This window comes from Leptodactylus fuscus, chromosome 6, assembly GCF_031893055.1.
Source record: "Leptodactylus fuscus isolate aLepFus1 chromosome 6, aLepFus1.hap2, whole genome shotgun sequence".
Classification (NCBI taxonomy): Eukaryota; Metazoa; Chordata; class Amphibia; order Anura; family Leptodactylidae; genus Leptodactylus; species Leptodactylus fuscus.
Genome location: NC_134270.1, coordinates 185114187 through 185136130, shown reverse-complemented (window position 1 = coordinate 185136130; position 21944 = coordinate 185114187). Strand labels below are relative to the sequence as shown.

At 48.1% G+C, this 21944-nt stretch overlaps 1 protein-coding gene across 1 annotated transcript in view; it reads right to left on the bottom strand.

Moving 5' to 3' along the window:
• Positions 1–21944, bottom strand: part of GRIK5 (glutamate ionotropic receptor kainate type subunit 5) — a 313335-nt gene that overhangs the window by 132579 nt on the left and 158812 nt on the right. The window contains exon 4 of the mRNA XM_075278006.1: positions 2226–2323. Within this exon, the coding sequence (XP_075134107.1) occupies positions 2226–2323 (98 nt within the window). The remainder of the gene's footprint in view (positions 1–2225; positions 2324–21944) is intronic.

Genomic DNA, 21944 nt, shown 5'->3' with positions numbered 1-21944 from the left:
TGTACTATGAGGTTCTGCAGCAGCTGAGGTGTATGATGAGGTTCTGCAGCAGCTGAGATGTATTAGGAGGTTCTGCAGCAGCTGAGGTGTATGATGAGGTTCTGCAGCAGCTGAGTTGTATAGTATGAGGTTCTGCAGCAGCTGAGGTGTATTAGGAGGTTCTGCAGCAGCTGAGGTGTGTGATGAGGTTCTGCAGCAGCTGAGGTGTGTGATGAGGTTCTGCAGCAGCTGAGGTGTATGATGAGGTTCTGCAGCAGCTGAGGTGTGTGATGAGGTTCTGCAGCAGCTGAGGTGTATGATGAGGTTCTGCAGCAGCTGAGGTGTATGATGAGGTTCTGCAGCAGCTGAGGTGTATTAGGAGGTTCTGCAGCAGCTGAGGTGTATGATGAGGTTCTGCAGCAGCTGAGGTGTATTAGGAGGTTCTGCAGCAGCTGAGGTGTATGATGAGGTTCTGCAGCAGCTGAGATGTATTAGGAGGTTCTGCAGCAGCTGAGGTGTATGATGAGGTTCTGCAGCAGCTGAGTTGTATAGTATGAGGTTCTGCAGCAGCTGAGGTGTATTAGGAGGTTCTGCAGCAGCTGAGGTGTATGATGAGGTTCTGCAGCAGCTGAGGTGTATGATGAGGTTCTGCAGCAGCTGAGGTGTATGATGAGGTTCTGCAGCAGCTGAGATGTATTAGGAGGTTCTGCAGCAGCTGAGGTGTATGATGAGGTTCTGCAGCAGCTGAGGTGTATGATGAGGTTCTGCAGCAGCTGAGGTGTATGATGAGGTTCTGCAGCAGCTGAGGTGTATGATGAGGTTCTGCAGCAGCTGAGGTGTATTAGGAGGTTCTGCAGCAGCTGAGGTGTGTACTATGAGGTTCTGCAGCAGCTGAGGTGTATTATGATGTTCTGCAGCAGCTGAGATGTATTAGGAGGTTCTGCAGCAGCTGAGGTGTATGATGAGGTTCTGCAGCAGCTGAGGTGTATGATGAGGTTCTGCAGCAGCTGAGGTGTGTGATGAGGTTCTGCAGCAGCTGAGATGTATTAGGAGGTTCTGCAGCAGCTGAGGTGTATGATGAGGTTCTGCAGCAGCTGAGGTGTATGATGAGGTTCTGCAGCAGCTGAGGTGTATTATGAGGTTCTGCAGCAGCTGAGGTGTGTATTATGATGTTCTGCAGCAGCTGAGATGTATTAGGAGGTTCTGCAGCAGCTGAGGTGTATGATGAGGTTCTGCAGCAGCTGAGGTGTATGATGAGGTTCTGCAGCAGCTGAGGTGTGTACTATGAGGTTCTGCAGCAGCTGAGGTGTATGATGAGGTTCTGCAGTAGCTGAGGTGTGTACTATGACGTTCTGCAGCAGCTGAGGTGTGTACTATGAGGTTCTGCAGCAGCTGAGGTGTGTATTATGAGGTTCTGCAGCAGCTGAGGTGTGTATTATGAGGTTCTGCAGCAGCTGAGGTGTGTATTATGAGGTTCTGCAGCAGCTGAGGTGTGTACTATGAGGTTCTGCAGCAGGTGAGGTGTATAGTATGAGGTTCTGCAGCAGCTGAGGTGTATAGTATGAGGTTCTGCAGCAGCTGAGGTGTGTACTATGAGGTTCTGCAGCAGCTGAGGTGTGTATTATGAGGTTCTGCAGCAGGTGAGGTGTGTATTATGAGGTTCTGCAGCAGCTGAGGTGTGTGCTATGAGGTTCTGCAGCAGCTGAGGTGTGTACTATGAGGTTCTGCAGCAGCTGAGGTGTGTACTATGAGGTTCTGCAGCAGCTGTGGTGTGTACTATGAGGTTCTGCAGCAGCTGAGGTGTGTATTATGAGATTCTGCAGCAGCTGAGGTGTTTGATGAGGTTCTGCAGCAGCTGAGGTGTATGATGAGGTTCTGCAGCAGCTGAGGTGTGTACTATGAGGTTCTGCAGCAGGTGAGGTGTGTACTATGAGGTTCTGCAGCAGCTGTGGTGTGTGTGATGAGGTTCTGCAGCAGGTGAGGTGTGTACTATGAGGTTCTGCAGCAGGTGAGGTGTGTACTATGAGGTTCTGCAGCAGGTGAGGTGTGTACTATGAGGTTCTGCAGCAGCTGAGGTGTGTATTATGAGATTCTGCAGCAGCTGAGGTGTATTATGAGGTTCTGCAGCAGCTGAGTTGTGTATTAGTATGTTGTATGGCAGATACAGCAGGTGACTGTGCAATACATACTGGAGCTGCTGCAGAACCTCTTCTCCTGACTTGCGGTCACATTCTCTCCGTTCTTACCTCCTTTTCTCCACAGATATGGCTGACAGTAGATGCAGAGGCCGGGCTGGTTGAGGGTCCCAGGACAGAGACCACCCCCTTGGGCAGGATCTGACACACTGTAACAGAAGCAGAGAGAGGGCTGTGGTTAGTGGCGGTCCTATTATTCCAGACCTCCGCGCTCGGCCCCCTCATTACTATCCCTCGCCGCCTGCGGCCGACGCCATGGCGCTGCCTGTCATTAGAGGCGGGGTCCGGGTCAGGTTTGATAATTGTGTCCCCTGCATTCAGTCCTCGGCTCGCCCGCCTCCAGCGCCTCGCACAGCCCTTCAGGGGCGCGGACACCGCTCAGGACAGAACAGGCTCATTAGGGCTTAATTCACACAGTGCGGGACATTCATCTGGTCAGTTATGATAATTGTGGCCTCCGAGCGCCGATCCCTCATGTCCCTGTAATTGTCCTAAGTGTTACCGCGCTAATCGCCAGCGTCCATGTCCGGTCACAGCCGCAGCAGCGGTCGCCTCGCACAGACGGCTCCTGGGCCTCTAATAGTGAGGACAACGCACAGACTCACATCAGCTATACAAGATCATGTGGAAACCATCAGTAAGTAGGTGAGTAGACATGGCCTATGAACCGGACACAGATACAGATACTTACATCACACCCGCGTAGGTCTAGGGAATCACAGCGGCCAGATCGGAACTCCTTTACTGAGCTGCAGAGGTGTTATAGGGGGCCCCGGGGGTGACTGCTATGGCACTGCCCTGTCCTCCCCCATCTATCTGTTATTGATGGTTTGTCCTAACACAAATCTCTGTAAGGGTCTGTTCACACAGGCGGATTTTGACATCAAATCTGCCTCAAAACCCGCCTGCAAAAAAAGCTCCCATCCATGTGAAGCGACAGGCCCCTCCCTCCGCGGCGCAAGACTCATTCCCGATAAGACTAGCTCCCGATAAGACTCGCTCCCGATAAGACTCGCTCCCGATAAGACTCCCTCCCGATAAGACTCCCTCCCGATAAGACTCAATCCCGATAAGACCCGCTCCCGATAAGACCCGCTCCAGATAAGACCCGCTCCCGATAAGACCCGCTCCCGATAAGACTAATCCCGATAAGACTCCCTCCCGATAAGACCTGCTCCCGATAAGACTCCCTCCCGATAAGACTAATCCCGATAAGACTCCCTCCCGATAAGACTCCCTCCCGATAAGACTCCCTCCCGATAAGACTAATCCCGATAAGACTCCCTCCCGATAAGACTCCCTCCCGATAAGACTCGCTCCCGATAAGACTCCCTCCCGATAAGACTCACTCCCGATAAGACTCCCTCCCAATAAGACTCCCTCCCGATAAGACTCCCTCCCGATAAGACTCCTTCCCGATAAGACTCCCTCCCGATAAGACTCCCTCCCGGTAAGACTCCCTGCCGATAAGATTCCCTCCCGATAAGACTCAATCCCGATAAGACCCGCTCCCGATAAGACCCGCTCCCGATAAGACTCCCTCCCGATAAGACTCCCTCCCGATAAGACTCCTTCCCGATAAGACTCCCTCCCGATAAGACTCCCTCCCGGTAAGACTCCCTGCCGATAAGATTCCCTCCCGATAAGACTCCCTCCCGATAAGACTCAATCCCGATAAGACCCGCTCCCGATAAGACCCGCTCCCGATAAGACTCCCTCCCGATAAGACTCCCTCCCGATAAGACTCCCTCCCGATAAGACTAATCCCGATAAGACTCCCTCCCGATAAGACTCCCTCCCGATAAGACCTGCTCCCGATAAGACTCCCTCCCGATAAGACTCCCTCCCGATAAGACTCACACCCGATAAGACTCCCTCCCGATAAGACTCCTTCCCGATAAGACTCCCTCCCGATAAGACTCCCTCCCGGTAAGACTCCCTGCCGATAAGATTCCCTCCCGATAAGACTCCCTCCCGATAAGACTCAATCCCGATAAGACCCGCTCCCGATAAGACCCGCTCCCGATAAGACTCCCTCCCGATAAGACTCCCTCCCGATAAGACTCCCTCCCGATAAGACTAATCCCGATAAGACTCCCTCCCGATAAGACTCCCTCCCGATAAGACCTGCTCCCGATAAGACTCCCTCCCGATAAGACTCCCTCCCGATAAGACTCACACCCGATAAGACTCCCTCCCGATAAGACTCCTTCCCGATAAGACTCCCTCCCGATAAGACTCCCTCCCGGTAAGACTCCCTGCCGATAAGATTCCCTCCCGATAAGACTCCCTCCCGATAAGACTCAATCCCGATAAGACCCGCTCCCGATAAGACCCGCTCCCGATAAGACTCCCTCCCGATAAGACTCCCTCCCGATAAGACTCCCTCCCGATAAGACTAATCCCGATAAGACTCCCTCCCGATAAGACTCCCTCCCGATAAGACCTGCTCCCGATAAGACTCCCTCCCGATAAGACTCCCTCCCGATAAGACTCACTCCCACCGATAAGACTCCCTCCCGATACGACCCGCTCCCGATAAGACTCCCTCCCGATAAGACTCCCTCCCGATAAGACTCGCTCCCGATAAGACTCCCTCCCGATAAGACTCCCTCCCGATAAGACTCCCTCCCGATAAGACTCCCTCCCGATAAGACTCCCTCCCGATAAGACTCCCTCCCGGTAAGACTCCCTCCCGATAAGACTAATCCCGATAAGACTCCCTCCCGATAAGACTCCCTCCCGATAAGACTCCCTCCCGATAAGACCCCCTTCCGATAAGACTCGTGCCCGATAAGACTCCCTCCCGATAAGACTCCCTCCCGATAAGACTCCCTCCCGATAAGACCCCCTTCCGATAAGACTCGCTCCCGATAAGACTCCCTCCCGATAAGACTCCCTCAGGATAAGACTCACTCAGGATAAGACTCGCGCCCGATAAGACTCCCTCCCGATAAGACTCGCTCCCGAAAAGACTCACTCCCGATAAGACTCCCTCCCGATAAGACTCCCTCAGGATAAGACTCCCTCAGGATAAGACACCCTCCCGATAAGACTCACTCCCTATAAGACTCCCTCCCGATAAGACTCACTCAGGATAAGACTCACTCCCGATAAGACTCGCTCCCAATAAGACTCCCTCCCGATAAGACTCCCTCCCGATAAGACTCACGCCCGATAAGACCCGCTCCCGATAAGACCCGCTCCCGATAAGACTCGCTCCCGATAAGACTCCCTCCCGATAAGACTCCCTCCCGATAAGACCCGCTCCCGATAAGACTCCCTCCCGATAAGACTCCCTCCCGATAAGACTCCCTCCCGATAAGACTCACGCCCGATAAGACTCCCTCCCGATAAGACCCGCTCCCGATAAGACTCATTCAGGCCTAATCAGGAGCGGAGACGCAGGAGACTCCACACGGCAGAATAAACAGTTCAGACTACGCAGCCTCATGTCACAGATCAGGAGATGCCCAACAAATACTTAATGGTCTTTATTTAATAACGTTGCAATTTTCTACCCGAAAAATCTCTTTAAAGTTTCTGCCACTAGGAGAAGACAGAGAAGAAGGTGGAGAAGAAGAATGTGGAGATGCAGTCTCCCCATCATCTTCTCCTCCAGCCATGCAGGTGGAAGAGAAGATTGGCGAGAAGATGGGAAAGACAAAATGGAAGGTGAAGGAGAAGATAAAGGAGATGGTAGAGGCGAAGATGCAGGAGAAGACAGAGAAGACGCAGCAGAAGACAGAGGAGAAGATGCAGGAGAGGCTGGAGGAGAAGATACAGGAGAAGACAGAGGAAAAGATGCAGGAGAAGATGCAGGAGAAGACAGAGGAGAAGATGCAGGAGAGGCGGGAGGAGAAGATAAAGGAGACGGTAGAGGAGAAGATGCAGAAAAGATGGGGAGAAGATGCAGGAGAAGACAGAGGAGAAGCCGCAGGAGAAGACAGAGGAGAACACGCAGGAGAGGTTGGAGGGGAAGATGCAGGAGGAGGTGGAGGAGAAGATGCAGGAGAAGGTGGAGGTGAAGGTGGAGGAGAAGGTGGAGGAGAAGATGCAGGAGAAGGTGGAGGAGAAAATGCAGGAGAAGGTGGAGGAGAAGATGCAGGAGAAATTGGAGGAGAAGGTGGAGGAGAAATTGGAGGAGAAGGTGGAGGAGAAGATGCAGGAGAAGGTGGAGGAGAAGATACAGGAGAAGGTGGAGGAGAAGATGCAGGAAAAGGTGGAGGAGAAGATGCAGGAGAAGGTGAAGGAGAAGATGCAGGAGAAGACAGAGGAGAAGATGCAGTAGAGGCTGGAGGAGAAAATGCAGGAGAAGGTGGAGGAGAAGATGCAGGAGAAATTGGAGGAGAAGGTGGAGGAGAAATTGGAGGAGAAGGTGGAGGAGAAGATGCAGGAGAAGGTGGAGGAGAAGATACAGGAGAAGGTGGAGGAGAAGATGCAGGAAAAGGTGGAGGAGAAGATGCAGGAGAAGGTGAAGGAGAAGATGCAGGAGAAGACAGAGGAGAAGATGCAGTAGAGGCTGGAGGAGAATATGCAGGAGAAGGTGGAGGAGAAGACGCAGGAGAGGCTGGAGGAGAATATGCAGGACAAGGTGGAGGAGAAGATGCAGGAGAAGGTGGAGTAGAAGATGCAGGAGAAGATAGAGGAGAAGGTGGAGGAGATGATGCAGGAGAAGGTGGAGGAGATGATGCAGGAGAATGTGAAGTAGAAGATGCAGGAGAAGGTGGAGGAGAAGATGCAGGAGAAGGTGGAGGAGAAGATGCAGGAGAAAGTGGAGGAGAAGATGCAGGAGAAGGTGGAGGAGATGATGCTGGAGAAGGTGGAGGAGATGATGCAGGAGAAGGTGAAGTAGAAGATGCAGGAGAGGGTGGAGGAGAAGATGCAGGAGAAGGTGGAGGAGAAGATACAGGAGAAGGTGGAGGAGAAGATGCAGGAAAAGGTGGAGGAGAAGATGCAGGAGAAGGTGAAGGAGAAGATGCAGGAGAAGACAGAGGAGAAGATGCAGGAGAGGCTGGAGGAGAATATGCAGGAGAAGGTGGAGGAGAAGACGCAGGAGAGGCTGGAGGAGAATATGCAGGACAAGGTGGAGGAGAAGATGCAGGAGAAGGTGGAGGAGAAGGTGGAGTAGAAGATGCAGGAGAAGATACATGAGAAGGTGGAGGAGATGATGCAGGAGAAGGTGGAGAAGATGATGCAGGAGAAGGTGAAGTAGAAGATGCAGGAGAAGGTGGAGGAGAAGATGCAGGAGAAGGTGGAGTAGAAGATGCAGGAGAAGGTGGAGGAGAAGATGCAGGAGAAGGTGGAGGAGATGATGCAGGAGAAGGTGGAGGAGATGATGCAGGAGAAGGTGAAGTAGAAGATGCAGGAGAAGGTGGAGGAGAAGATGCAGGAGAAGGTGGAGGAGATGATGCAGGAGAAGGTGGAGGAGGTGATGCAGGAGAAGGTGGAGGAGAAGATGCAGGAGAAGGTGGAGTAGAAGATGCAGGAGAAGGTGGAGGAGAGGATACAGGAGAAGGTGGAGGAGATGATGCAGGAGAAGGTGGAGGAGGTGATGCAGGAGAAGGTGGAGGAGATGATGCAGGAGAAGGTGGAGGAGAAGATGCAGGAGAAGGTGGAGGAGAAGATGCAGGAGAAGGTGGAGGAGAAGATGCAGGAGAAGGTGGAGGAGATGATGCAGGAGAAGGTGGAGGAGAAGATGCAGGAGAAGGTGGAGGAGAAGATACAGGAGAAGGTGGAGGAGATGATGCAGGAGAAGGTGGAGGAGATGATGCAGGAGAAGGTGGAGGAGAAGATGCAGGAGAAGGTGGAGGAGAAGATGCAGGAGAAGGTAGAGGAGATCTATCACAGCGCCTCTTGACGTTCTCTCCAGCACAGAGCCTGTAACACGGTGACATCATTACCGGTAATCTGTGGCAGTGGTGGTGACATTAATGTTCGGACTCAGCAGTTTACGGTAACGCTATTCATCACATTATGGCAGCATCTCCTACCGCGCGCTATATAACGGTTAAGCAATAATCAGGAAATCCATTAGACACGATATTCTATTTACACTTATTATGTTGGGTTCATTCATCAGCCGATCCGGCGCTCATCAGGGATAAATCCTCATCTACAAGCCTCAGTATATACGGTATTATATATACCTCATCTATAGGCCTGTGGAGAGACGTGGAGCTGAAGCACGGAGATACAGGCATGTGCCGCCATACTGGACAGATATACGTCCATTACTGATGACCTATGGCCCCTCTGTATGGTCCATATACTGCCCTACACTGCCCAGTGTGAGGGGAAATGGCAATACAGTAATAACCCATAGTATGGCCCCACATGTAGTATAATGGCCCCTCAGTGCCCCACATGTAATATACACTCACCGGCCACTTATTAGGTATACCTGTCCAACTGCTCGTTAACACTTAATTTCTAATCAGCCAATCACATGGCGGCAACTCAGTGCATTTCGGCATGTAGACATGGTCAAGACAATCTCCTGCAGTTCAAACCGAGCATCAGTATGGGGAAGAAAGGTGATTTGAGTGCCTTTGAACGTGGCATGGTTGTTGGTGCCAGAAGGGCTGGTCTGAGTATTTCAGAAACTGCTGATCTACTGGGATTTTCACGCACAACCATCTCTAGGGTTTACAGAGAATGGTCCGAAAAAGAAAAAACATCCAGTGAGCGGCAGTTCTGTGGGGGGCGGAAATGCGTTGTTGATGCCAGAGGTCAGAGGAGAATGGCCAGACTGGTTCGAGCTAATAGAAAGGCAACAGTGACTCAAATAGCCACCCGTTACAACCAAGGTAGCCAGAAGAGCATCTCTGAACGCCGCACAGTACGTCCAACTTTGAGGCTACAGATGGGCTACAGCAGCAGAAGACCACACCGGGTGCCACTCCTTTCAGCTAAGAACAGGAAACTGAGGCTACAATTTGCACAAGCTCATCGAAATTGGACAATTGAAGATTGGAAAAACGTTGGCTGGTCTGATGAGTCTCGATTTCTGCTGCGACATTCGGATGGTAGGGTCAGAATTTGGCGTCAACAACATGAAAGCATGGATCCATCCTGCCTTGTATCGGTAACGGTTCAGGCTGGTGGTGGTGGTGTCATGGTGTGGGGAATATTTTCTTGGCACTCTTTGGGCCCCTTGGTACCAATTGAGCATCGTTGCAACGCCAAAGCCTACCTGAGTATTGTTGCTGACCATGTCCATCCCTTTATGAGCACAATGTACCCAACATCTGATGGCTACTTTCAGCAGGATAATGCAATGCCATGTCATAAAGCTGGAATCATCTCAGACTGGTTTCTTGAACATGACAATGAGTTCACTGTACTCCAATGGCCTCCACAGTCACCAGATCTCAATCCAATAGAGGAGCATCTTTGGGATGTGGTGGAACGGGAGATTCGCATCATGGATGTGCAGCCGACAAATCTGCGACTGCAACTGTGTGATGCCATCATGTCAATATGGAGCAAAATCTCTGAGGAATGCTTCCAGCACCTTGTTGTATCTATGCCACGAAGAATTGAGGCAGTTCTGAAGGCAAAAGGGGGTCCAACCCGTTACTAGCATGGTGGACCTAATAAAGTGGCCGGGGAGTGTAATGGCCCCTCAGTGCCCCCACATGTAGTATAATGGCCCCTCAGTGTCCCCACATGTAGTATAATGGCCCCTCAGTGCCCCCACATGTAGTATAATGGCCCCTCAGTGCCCCCACATGTAGTATAATGGCCCCTCAGTGACCCCACATGTAGTATAATGGCCCCTCAGTGCCCCCACATGTAGTATAATGGCCCCTCAGTGCCCCCACATGTAGTATAATGGCCCCTCAGTGCCCCCACATGTAGTATAATGGCCCCTCAGTGCCCCCACATGTAGTATAATGGCCCCTCAGTGCCCCCACATGTAGTATAATGGCCCCTCAGTGCCCCCACATGTAGTATAATGGCCCCTCAGTGCCCCCACATGTAGTATAATGGCCCCTCAGTGCCCCCACATGTAGTATAATGACCCCCCTCAGTGCCCCCACATGTAGTATAATGGCCCCTCAGTGCCCCCACATGTAGTATAATGGCCCCTTAGTGCCCCCACATGTAGTATAATGGCCCCTTAGTGCCCCCACATGTAGTATAATGGCCCCTCAGTGCCCCCACATGTAGTATAATGGCCCCTCAGTGCCCCCACATGTAGTATAATGGCCCCTCAGTGCCCCCACATGTAGTATAATGGCCCCTCAGTGCCCCCACATGTAGTATAATGGCCCCTCAGTGCCCCCACATGTAGTATAATGGCCCCTCAGTGCCCCCACATGTAGTATAATGGCCCCTCAGTGCCCCCACATGTAGTATAATGACCCCCCTCAGTGCCCCCACATGTAGTATAATGGCCCCTCAGTGCCCCCACATGTAGTATAATGGCCCCTCAGTGCCCCCACATGTAGTATAATGACCCCCCTCAGTGCCCCCACATGTAGTATAATGGCCCCTCAGTGCCCCCACATGTAGTATAATGGCCCCTTAGTGCCCCCACATGTAGTATAATGGCCCCTCAGTGCCCCCACATGTAGTATAATGTATATTTTTATTAGGGGTTAGTATTAGGGGGGTAAATGCAGATTTTTAACCTGCTTTTTGCTTTGTGGGGCCTTAATAATAAGATTTTGCTCCTTTTCTGTTTTTCGGACCCTGTCTTCAGATCGCTCTGTGTGAACAAGGCCTTATCTTACTCCTTGTAGCGGTCAGGGGCAGTTATGACTCTCTATTCTTAGTTCTTTGACTCCCTGGTCACGTTCGGCCCCTGTACAGACACTGGACTCTTCTTGTCTGGTCTATTCTTCTGGCCTCCTCTCTGTGTTGGGGTATTTGTCTCCAGAGATTGCCCGTCAGGATCTTGTTGTGTTGAACTCTTTTTTTGCCCGCAGTAAGATGGAGTCTTTGTGTTTCCCGCCGCCTGTGACTTGCCCTGCTCTCCTGATTATTTTGCACGTGTGTTGCGATTACTCCGCTGCCTGAGTATTGGGGTCTCAGAAGTCTGTCCTCTGCCGAGGTCCTCCAGCTCTGACTGACTGCTCCAAGTTGGTTATTCACCTGGAACTACAAACCCCAGCAAGTCCTCCTGCTACCAAAGACTTACTATCCTCCCGGTCCATAGGAGCCGTGGAACTACTGGCCCCAGCAATCCCTCCTGCTGATTATAGGACCGCTGCTCCCCGTCTGCCATAGAACGCACTGTAAGTCTATCTGTATATTGCTATTGTTATATCCCTGTTTCCAGCCATTGCTCTCTAGACAAAGTAAGGGTATTGTGACCCTCCCTGCAGCGCCCCCGCAGGAGACATGTGGGATTACACAGCCTTATTTTGCAGCACCTCCAGACATGGCGCGGCGCTCTTGGACATCCCAGGTTTCTGCTGCCTCCCTAGTAAGGGTTAAAGGCATTGGCCCGGCCGGGTCTCCGGCATCTTCCATCAGGGCCGTCCTCGCACGCAGATGATCGCAGCAATAACGTGTATTTACCCCTGGGAGGCTTTCCAGCCATAAGATGGAGGCTGAGCCCCGGTGCGGTCCGGCCGTGCTGCACAACGCACAATCCCCTCACCAGGAATAAAATCCCAGTGTCACAGTGTCTGATTTCACAGCTGTTACCGAGCCCGGACCCCCCATGTCACTATGGAAACCAGCGCCGGATCTTAATAAGACGCTCCGAGAAAATTAAACTTTCCATCGTATCTGCTCCAACCTGCAACGCGACGGCGACAACCAGCTGCAGATCCGTCATCATGTGAAGACAAGACACCTGCAAATCTCAAGTCACTCCAATCAGCCGCTATTATCTCCGGATCGCTCCCATTCACCTGCAACTCCCCGAAACGCTGAGAGCCCGTCCCGTCATGTGTGCGGCAGTGGCGAGAGAGCGGCCGCGGCGCTGTGACTATGTGGATGTTATACTAGGGGCGATGTCACTAGGCTGACCCCTTACCTGACAGGAGGTACCCCAGCGAGCAGTGCCGAAACCCTGCGGGGTCCCTCACCGAGGCTTGTAGTGATAATACACCAGCTCAGGGGTACAATCAGGACACCCCCATAGACTTCAGCTCACACCAACACATCAATGCACACAGTATGACGGTATACAGCGCTGTACTATGTATTCAGTATGACGGTATACAGCGCTGTACTATGTATTCAGTATGACGGTATACAGCACATGTACTATGTATTCAGTATGACGGTATACAGCGCTGTACTATGTATTCAGTATGACGGTATACAGCGCTGTACTATGTATTCAGTATGACGGTATACAGCGCTGTACTATGTATTCAGTATGACGGTATACAGCGCTGTACTATGTATTCAGTATGACGGTATACAGCGCTGTACTATGTATTCAGTGTGACGGTATACAGCGCTGTACTATGTATTCAGTATGACGGTATACAGCGCTGTACTATGTATTCAGTATGACGGTATACAGCGCTGTACTATGTATTCAGTATGACGGTATACAGCGCTGTACTATGTATTCAGTATGACGGTATACAGCGCTGTACTATGTATTCAGTATGACGGTATACAGCGCTGTACTATGTATTCAGTATGACGGTATACAGCGCTGTACTATGTATTCAGTGTGACGGTATACAGCGCTGTACTATGTATTCAGTATGACGGTATACAGCGCTGTACTATGTATTCAGTATGACGGTATACAGCGCTGTACTATGTATTCAGTGTGACGGTATACAGCGCTGTACTATGTATTCAGTGTGACGGTATACAGCGCTGTACTATGTATTCAGTGTGACGGTATACAGCGCTGTACTATGTATTCAGTGTGACGGTATACAGCGCTGTACTATGTATTCAGTGTGACGGTATACAGCGCTGTACTATGTGTTCAGTATGACGGTATACAGCGCTGTACTATGTATTCAGTATGACGGTATACAGCGCTGTACTATGTATTCAGTATGACGGTATACAGCGCTGTACTATGTATTCAGTATGACGGTATACAGCGCTGTACTATGTATTCAGTATGACGGTATACAGCGCTGTACTATGTATTCAGTATGACGGTATACAGCGCTGTACTATGTATTCAGTATGACGGTATACAGCGCTGTACTATGTATTCAGTATGACGGTATACAGCGCTGTACTATGTATTCAGTATGACGGTATACAGCGCTGTACTATGTATTCAGTATGACGGTATACAGCGCTGTACTATGTATTCAGTATGACGGTATACAGCGCTGTACTATGTATTCAGTGTGACGGTATATAGCGCTGTACTATGTATTCAGTGTGACGGTATACAGCGCTGTACTATGTATTCAGTGTGACGGTATACAGCGCTGTACTATGTATTCAGTGTGACGGTATACAGCGCTGTACTATGTATTCAGTGTGACGGTATACAGCGCTGTACTATGTATTCAGTGTGACGGTATACAGCGCTGTACTATGTATTCAGTATGACGGTATACAGCGCTGTACTATGTATTCAGTATGACGGTATACAGCGCTGTACTATGTATTCAGTATGACGGTATACAGCGCTGTACTATGTATTCAGTATGACGGTATACAGCGCTGTACTATGTATTCAGTATGACGGTATACAGCGCTGTACTATGTGTTCAGTATGACGGTATACAGCGCTGTACTATGTATTCAGTATGACGGTATACAGCGCTGTACTATGTGTTCAGTATGACGGTATACAGCGCTGTACTATGTGTTCAGTATGACGGTATACAGCGCTGTACTATGTATTCAGTATGACGGTATACAGCGCTGTACTATGTATTCAGTATGACGGTATACAGCGCTGTACTATGTATTCAGTATGACGGTATACAGCGCTGTACTATGTATTCAGTATGACGGTATACAGCGCTGTACTATGTGTTCAGTATGACGGTATACAGCGCTGTACTATGTATTCAGTATGACGGTATACAGCGCTGTACTATGTATTCAGTATGACGGTATACAGCGCTGTACTATGTATTCAGTATGACGGTATACAGCGCTGTACTATGTATTCAGTATGACGGTATACAGCGCTGTACTATGTATTCAGTATGACGGTATACAGCACATGTACTATGTATTCAGTATGACGGTATACAGCCCTGTACTATGTATTCAGTATGACGGTATACAGCACATGTACTATGTATTCAGTATGACGGTATACAGCCCTGTACTATGTATTCAGTATGACGGTATACAGCGCTGTACTATGTATTCAGTATGACGGTATACAGCGCTGTACTATGTATTCAGTATGACGGTATACAGCGCTGTACTATGTATTCAGTATGACGGTATACAGCGCTGTACTATGTATTCAGTATGACGGTATACAGCGCTGTACTATGTATTCAGTATGACGGTATACAGCGCTGTACTATGTATTCAGTATGACGGTATACAGCGCTGTACTATGTATTCAGTATGACGGTATACAGCGCTGTACTATGTATTCAGTATGACGGTATACAGCGCTGTACTATGTATTCAGTATGACGGTATATAGCGCTGTACTATGTATTCAGTATGACGGTATACAGCGCTGTACTATGTGTTCAGTATGACGGTATACAGCGCTGTACTATGTGTTCAGTATGACGGTATACAGCGCGGTACTATGTATTCAGTATGACGGTATACAGCGCTGTACTATGTATTCAGTATGACGGTATACAGCGCTGTACTATGTATTCAGTATGACGGTATACAGCGCTGTACTATGTATTCAGTATGACGGTATATAGCGCTGTACTATGTATTCAGTATGACGGTATACAGCGCTGTACTATGTATTCAGTATGACGGTATACAGCGCTGTACTATGTATTCAGTATGACGGTATACAGCGCTGTACTATGTGTTCAGTATGACGGTATACAGCGCTGTACTATGTATTCAGTATGACGGTATACAGCGCTGTACTATGTATTCAGTATGACGGTATACAGCGCTGTACTATGTATTCAGTATGACGGTATACAGCGCTGTACTATGTATTCAGTATGACGGTATACAGCACATGTACTATGTATTCAGTATGACGGTATACAGCGCTGTACTATGTATTCAGTATGACGGTATACAGCACATGTACTATGTATTCAGTATGACGGTATACAGCGCTGTACTATGTATTCAGTATGACGGTATACAGCGCTGTACTATGTGTTCAGTATGACGGTATACAGCGCTGTACTATGTATTCAGTATGACGGTATACAGCGCTGTACTATGTGTTCAGTATGACGGTATACAGCGCTGTACTATGTATTCAGTATGACGGTATACAGCGCTGTACTATGTATTCAGTATGACGGTATACAGCGCTGTACTATGTATTCAGTATGACGGTATACAGCGCTGTACTATGTATTCAGTATGACGGTATACAGCGCTGTACTATGTATTCAGTGTGACGGTATACAGCGCTGTACTATGTATTCAGTATGACGGTATACAGCGCTGTACTATGTGTTCAGTATGACGGTATACAGCGCTGTACTATGTATTCAGTATGACGGTATACAGCGCTGTACTATGTGTTCAGTATGACGGTATACAGCGCTGTACTATGTGTTCAGTATGACGGTATACAGCGCTGTACTATGTGTTCAGTATGACAGTGACTGTAACCCTTGGTATTTGGGGCCTTATCTGGAAGTTTTCTTACATGGGGTCCCCGCAGGGCTGAGGAGGGCCGCACATATTCTCTTATACAAGAGGCAGGAAGGGGGGATGGGTAAGATGCATCGGCCTCCTCTCCGTCGCAAACAGCGCAACGTGGCGGAATGATCAAACACCAGGGGAGGCGCCAAATCATTATTCTCAGTATTCGCCGCGGGCGCAGGAAGAAAGTAATGGACATTTACCCGGCCTGTGAAAAGGAGCTAATTGTCTGAGCAGATCACAGGCAGCGACACGTTACACGTTGTGACAGCTCTGCGAACACGCTAACACATTACAGACACTATAATACTGCGCTAGAGGGAAGAGGATGAGTCCTGAAGGAAGACACTATCATATAAGTAAAGTCATAGGGGTCAGGGGGGCACATACTTTACTGCACATGGTGACTGTATCACACCGAAATTGCTGAAATCTAGTCACCACCTATAAGTACGGTAATTTAGATACCGTGTTGTCATAAACTAGTCACCGACTGTAATTACCGTAATCTAGTCACCGACTGTAATTACCGTAATCTAGTCATCGACTGTAATTACCGTAATCTAGTCACCGACTGTAATTACCGTAATCTAGTCACCGAATGTAAATACCATGATCTAGTCACCGACTGTAATTACCATAATCTAGTCACCGACTGTAATAACCATAATCTAGTCACCGACTGTAATTACCATAATCTAATCACTGACTGTAATTACTGTAATCTAGTCACCGACTGTAATTACCATAATCTAGTCACCGACTGTAATTACCATATTCTAGTCACCAACTGTAATTACCATAATCTAATCACTGACTGTAATTACTGTAATCTAGTCACCGACTGTAATTATCGTAATCTAGTCACAGACTGTAATCACTAATCTAATCACTGACTGTAATTACCATAATCTAGTCACCGGCTGTAATTACCGTAATCTAGTCACCGACTGTAATTACCGTAAGCTAGTCACCGACTGTAATTACCGAAATCTAGTCACCGACTGTAATCACTAATCTAGTCACCGACTGTAATTACCATAATCTAGTCACCGACTGTAATTACCGTAATCTAGTCACCGACTGTAATTACTATAATCTAGTCACCGACTGTAATTACCATAATCTAGTCACCGACTGTAATTACTGTAATCCAGTCACCGACTGTAATTACTGTAATCTAGACACCGACTGTAATTATCGTAATCTAGTCACCGACTGTAATTACTGTAATCTAGACACCGACTGTAATTATCGTAATCTAGTCACAGACTGTAATCACTAATCTAATCACTGACTGTAATTACCGTAATCTAGTCACCGACTGTAATTACTGTAATCTAGACACCGACTGTAATTACTGTAATCTAGACACCGACTGTAATTATCGTAATCTAGTCACCGACTGTAATTACTGTAATCTAGACACCGACTGTAATTATCGTAATCTAGTCACAGACTGTAATCACTAATCTAATCACTGACTGTAATTACCGTAATCTAGTCACCGACTGTAATTACCGTAAACTAGTCACCGACTGTAATTACCGAAATCTAGTCACCAACTGTAATTACGATAATCTAGTCACCAACTGTAATCACTAATCTAGTCACCGACTGTAATTACCATAATCTAGTCACCGACTGTAATCACTAATCTAGTCACCGACTGTAATTACCGTAATCCAGTCACCGACTGTAATTACCATAATTAGTCACCGACTGTAATTACCATAATATAGTCACCGACTGTAATTACCATAATCTAGTCACCGACTGTAATTACTGTAATCTAGTCACCGACTGTAAATACCATGATCTAATCACCAACTGTAATCACTAATCTAGTCACCGACTGTAATTACCATAATATAGTCACCGACTGTAATCACTAATCTAGTCACCGACTGTAATTACCGTAATCCAGTTACCGACTGTAATTACCATAATTAGTCACCGACTGTAATTACCATAATCTAGTCACCGACTGTAATTACCATAATCTAGTCACCGACTGTAATTACTGTAATCTAGTCACCGACTGTAAATACCATGATCTAATCACCGACTGGAATTACCGTAATCTAGTCACCGAATGTAATTACCATAATCTAGTCACGACTGTAATTACTGTAATCTAGTCACCGACTGTAATTACCATAATCTAGTCACCGACTGTAATTACCATAATCTAGTCACCGACTGTAATTACCATAATCTAGTCACCGACTGTAATTACTGTAATCTAGTCACCGACTGTAAATACCATGATCTAATCACCGACTGGAATTACCGTAATCTAGTCACCGAATGTAATTACCATAATCTAGTCACGACTGTAATTACTGTAATCTAGTCACCGAATGTAAATACCATGATCTAGTCACCGACTGTAATTACCGTAATCTAATCACCGACTGTAATCACTGTAATCTAGTCACCGACTGTAATTACCATAATCTAGTCACCAACTGTATTCACTAATCTAATCACCGACTGTAATTACCATAATCTAGTCACTGACTGTAATTACCGTAATCTAGCCACCGACTGTAATTACTGTAATCTAGTCACCGAATGTAATTACCATAATCTAGTCACCGACTGTAATTACTGTAATCTAGTCACCGACTGTAATTACCATAATCTAGTCACCGACTGTAATTACTGTAATCTAGTCACCGACTGTAATTACTGTAATCTAGTCACCGACTGTAATTACCATAATCTAATCACCGACTGTAATTGCCATAATCTAGTCACCGACTGTAATTACCATAATCTAGTCACCGAATGTATTCACTAATCTAATCACCAACTGTAATTAGTGTAATCTAGTCACCGACTGTAATTACCGTAATCTAGTCACCGAATGTATTCACTAATCTAATCACCGACTGTAATTAGTGTAATCTAGTCACCGACTGTAATTACCGTAATCTCGTCACCTGTAATATTTTCCCCTTCGCCTAGTAACTACAGATGGCGGCTTCTGTCACTTGTAGCTCCTTGTTCACACTGTGGCTTCGGTGATGGGATTTGGAATTGTTATCACTTATTTGCATTGATGAAACATCTACAGAAGAAAGTAATAAGACTCCAGTGGTTTCTCCAGACAATGGGGGGGGGGAGTCTCCCATCCTGGCCTGGAGCTACACCAAGATCAGCGGGAGTCTACGCCCCTGGAGTCAACATGATGAGGCGCAGCGCCCCCGGGGTACACAGGTCACCTCCGGTACAGATCTAGGACCCCGCAGCCTCAAGCTTTGTCTAGGTGATGGCCGAGCAACCCAGCCATTGTCTCACGAAGAAGATTCTCTGTCCCCTTGTGGTTAATGCGCCTCCTCGGTGTCTCCTTATTGTACCGCACAATGACCGCTCCTTATACTGGAGCTGAGCAGAATAGACATCAAGACATTACATCAGCTTGTAAAAGGATATAGGGAAAGGGGAGTACACAGCCCAAGCAAAAACTTTATCCACGCTTTACTTGATCAAAAGTGCAACAATTTTGCGTCAAGAAATTTATATGCGAGATGACAACCACAGATGTATAAAATTCAAATAATCCCATTAAGTCCACGACTGGATAGGATGTTTCTGTGTAATACATTTATCAAAACCGCATCTGTAGGTCACGTTCACACTCACGGTTCAGAAGATACATGCATCGGGTGCCCGGAAGTGAATTCCCCGTCGATTCGGAGCAGTCCATACAAATTTGAAGAATCCAGCATCCACGATTGACAAAATGACGTTGACTGACGCGTTTCAGCACGTAAGTGCCTTAGTCTATGACTAAGGCACTTACGTGCTGAAACGCGTCAGTCAACGTCATTTTGTATCTCGGTGTGAAGGGGTGGGGATCACCTCTGCTCTAATGGACTGTTATGTGTTTTAAAAATTGGACCCAATAAAGTATTGCGAATTTTTATCAATCGTGGATGCTGGATTCTTCAAATTTTTATCAAGACATTACAACTATGCAAATGGCTTCTAAAGTACAAAAACTGCAGAACTGGAGCCCACTGCACCCAAAGCAAGGCGGACTTCTGTAACGCGATCACTGGGCAGGTGTGGGTGTCGCATGACTATGGACAGTGGTTCTCCTGCCAACTATTTCAGGTCTTCATCCAAATCCACTCTTGTTGTGATCATCCCTGACTAGAAGATGAAGGCCCTGACAATGCGGACAGCTGCGCTGGAAACCATCCTGGATGATGTGAAACCGTGAAGTCTCCACAGTCCACAAATCTCTCAAACATCAGACCATCTCTAGAAGTCTTTGTCTTCTCCAGCTCTTACATGGGTCGCTTTCCAAAGAACACAGCTCCGGTGTCATCCTCAGGTAATGATGGCGTCTTATGTCACCGCAGTGTCTTGTAGATGCCAGAGAACACTGCATCTGCTGCATCGGGCGGTCACCGCTCCTGGGCCTTTACCTTCCACCATGGACGGTGGTTCTCCTGCCAACAAATTCAGGTCTTCATCCAAATCGACTCTTGTTGTGATCATCCCTGAAGATGAAGGCCCTGACAATGCGGACAGCTGTGCTGGAAACCATCCTGGATGATGTGAAACGATGAAGTCTCCACAGTCCACAAATCTCTGAAACAAGAATTTCTTCCAGAGTTCAGACCATCTATGAGTGTCCTTGTCTTCTCCACTCCAACCACTACAGAGGTCACTTTCTGAAAAACAGTTTCCAGTGTCATCCTCAGCTAATGATGACGTCTTATGTCACTGCAGTCCCTTGTAGCTACTCAGTGCCAGGTAGGTGCCGCATCAGGACCTCTTCTGGGATTTTACCTTCCATCATGGACTGTGGTTCTCCTGTCAACAGTAACTATTTCAGGTCTCCATCCAAATCGAGCCTTGTTAACTGAATAGAAGATGAAGGCCTGGACAATGCGGACAGCTCTGCTGGAAAAGATAAGGATCACAGTCCACAAAGCTCTATAGGAAGCATCTCTTGTCAAGGAATCCTTGATTCCTTGTCTTCTCCACATAGGTCTTACAGGGGTTGCTTTCCAGCCATCCTAGAGACATGCATGGAGAATTGGAGAATGGTATAGACCAAAGCAGGCAAGGGCACAGATACTTCAGCCTAAAAAAGTTACCCTAGCTCACAAACCACAGCTGGTCCTTGATGGACTTTATTTCTGGATCTCCTGAGCTGAAGGCTCCTAATAACTCAGGCCTATCTCGTGCCAGTGGGATGTGGATGAAGACTGGAATGGAAAACACCAATCATAATAAGGTCCTTGCAATGTGCTCTATTAGGACACAGCGGGTTCCTCAACTCAGCACCTTTCTATGAACCGTTATAAGGGGCTCCAGCTCAAGTTGTCCAAGTACATGACATGACATCAGCAGTTTGTTGGCGGTGCCATGTCGACCAATAGTTCCCTAAAGAGACAAGTCTACTAAAAAATGACTGCCATAGGCCAAAAGGAGGCCCAAGCTGTATCACCAGTAGTAAAGGAGACAGTGTGCAAAGATGCTGGAAGCAGACGGCAAGCAAGACCACCAAGAAGCTTCATGAGAAGGAGAGGTCCACGGGAAAGGAGAAGTCAAATGTGCGTTTAATGAGTGAGGGAAGGTGTGATCGAGGGACTACGTGATCGAGGGATGGTGTGATCGAGGGACTACGTGATCGAGGGACTACATGATCGAGGGAAGGTGTGATCGAGGGATGGTGTGATCGAGGGAAGGTGTGATCGAGGGATGGTGTGATCGAGGGAAGGTGTGATCGAGGGATGGTGTGATCGAGGGAAGGTGTGATCGAGGGATGGTGTAATCGAGGGATGGTGTGATCGAGGGAAGGTGTGATCGAGGGATGGTGTGATCGAGGGAAGGTGTGATCGAGGGATGGCGTGATCGAGGGAAGGTGTGATCGAGGGATGGTGTGATCGAGGGAAGGTGTGATCGAGGGATGGTGTGATCGAGGGATGGTGTAATCGAGGGATGGTGTGATCGAGGGATGGCGTGATCGAGGGATGGCGTGATTGAGGGATGGCGTGATCGAGGGAAGGCGTGATC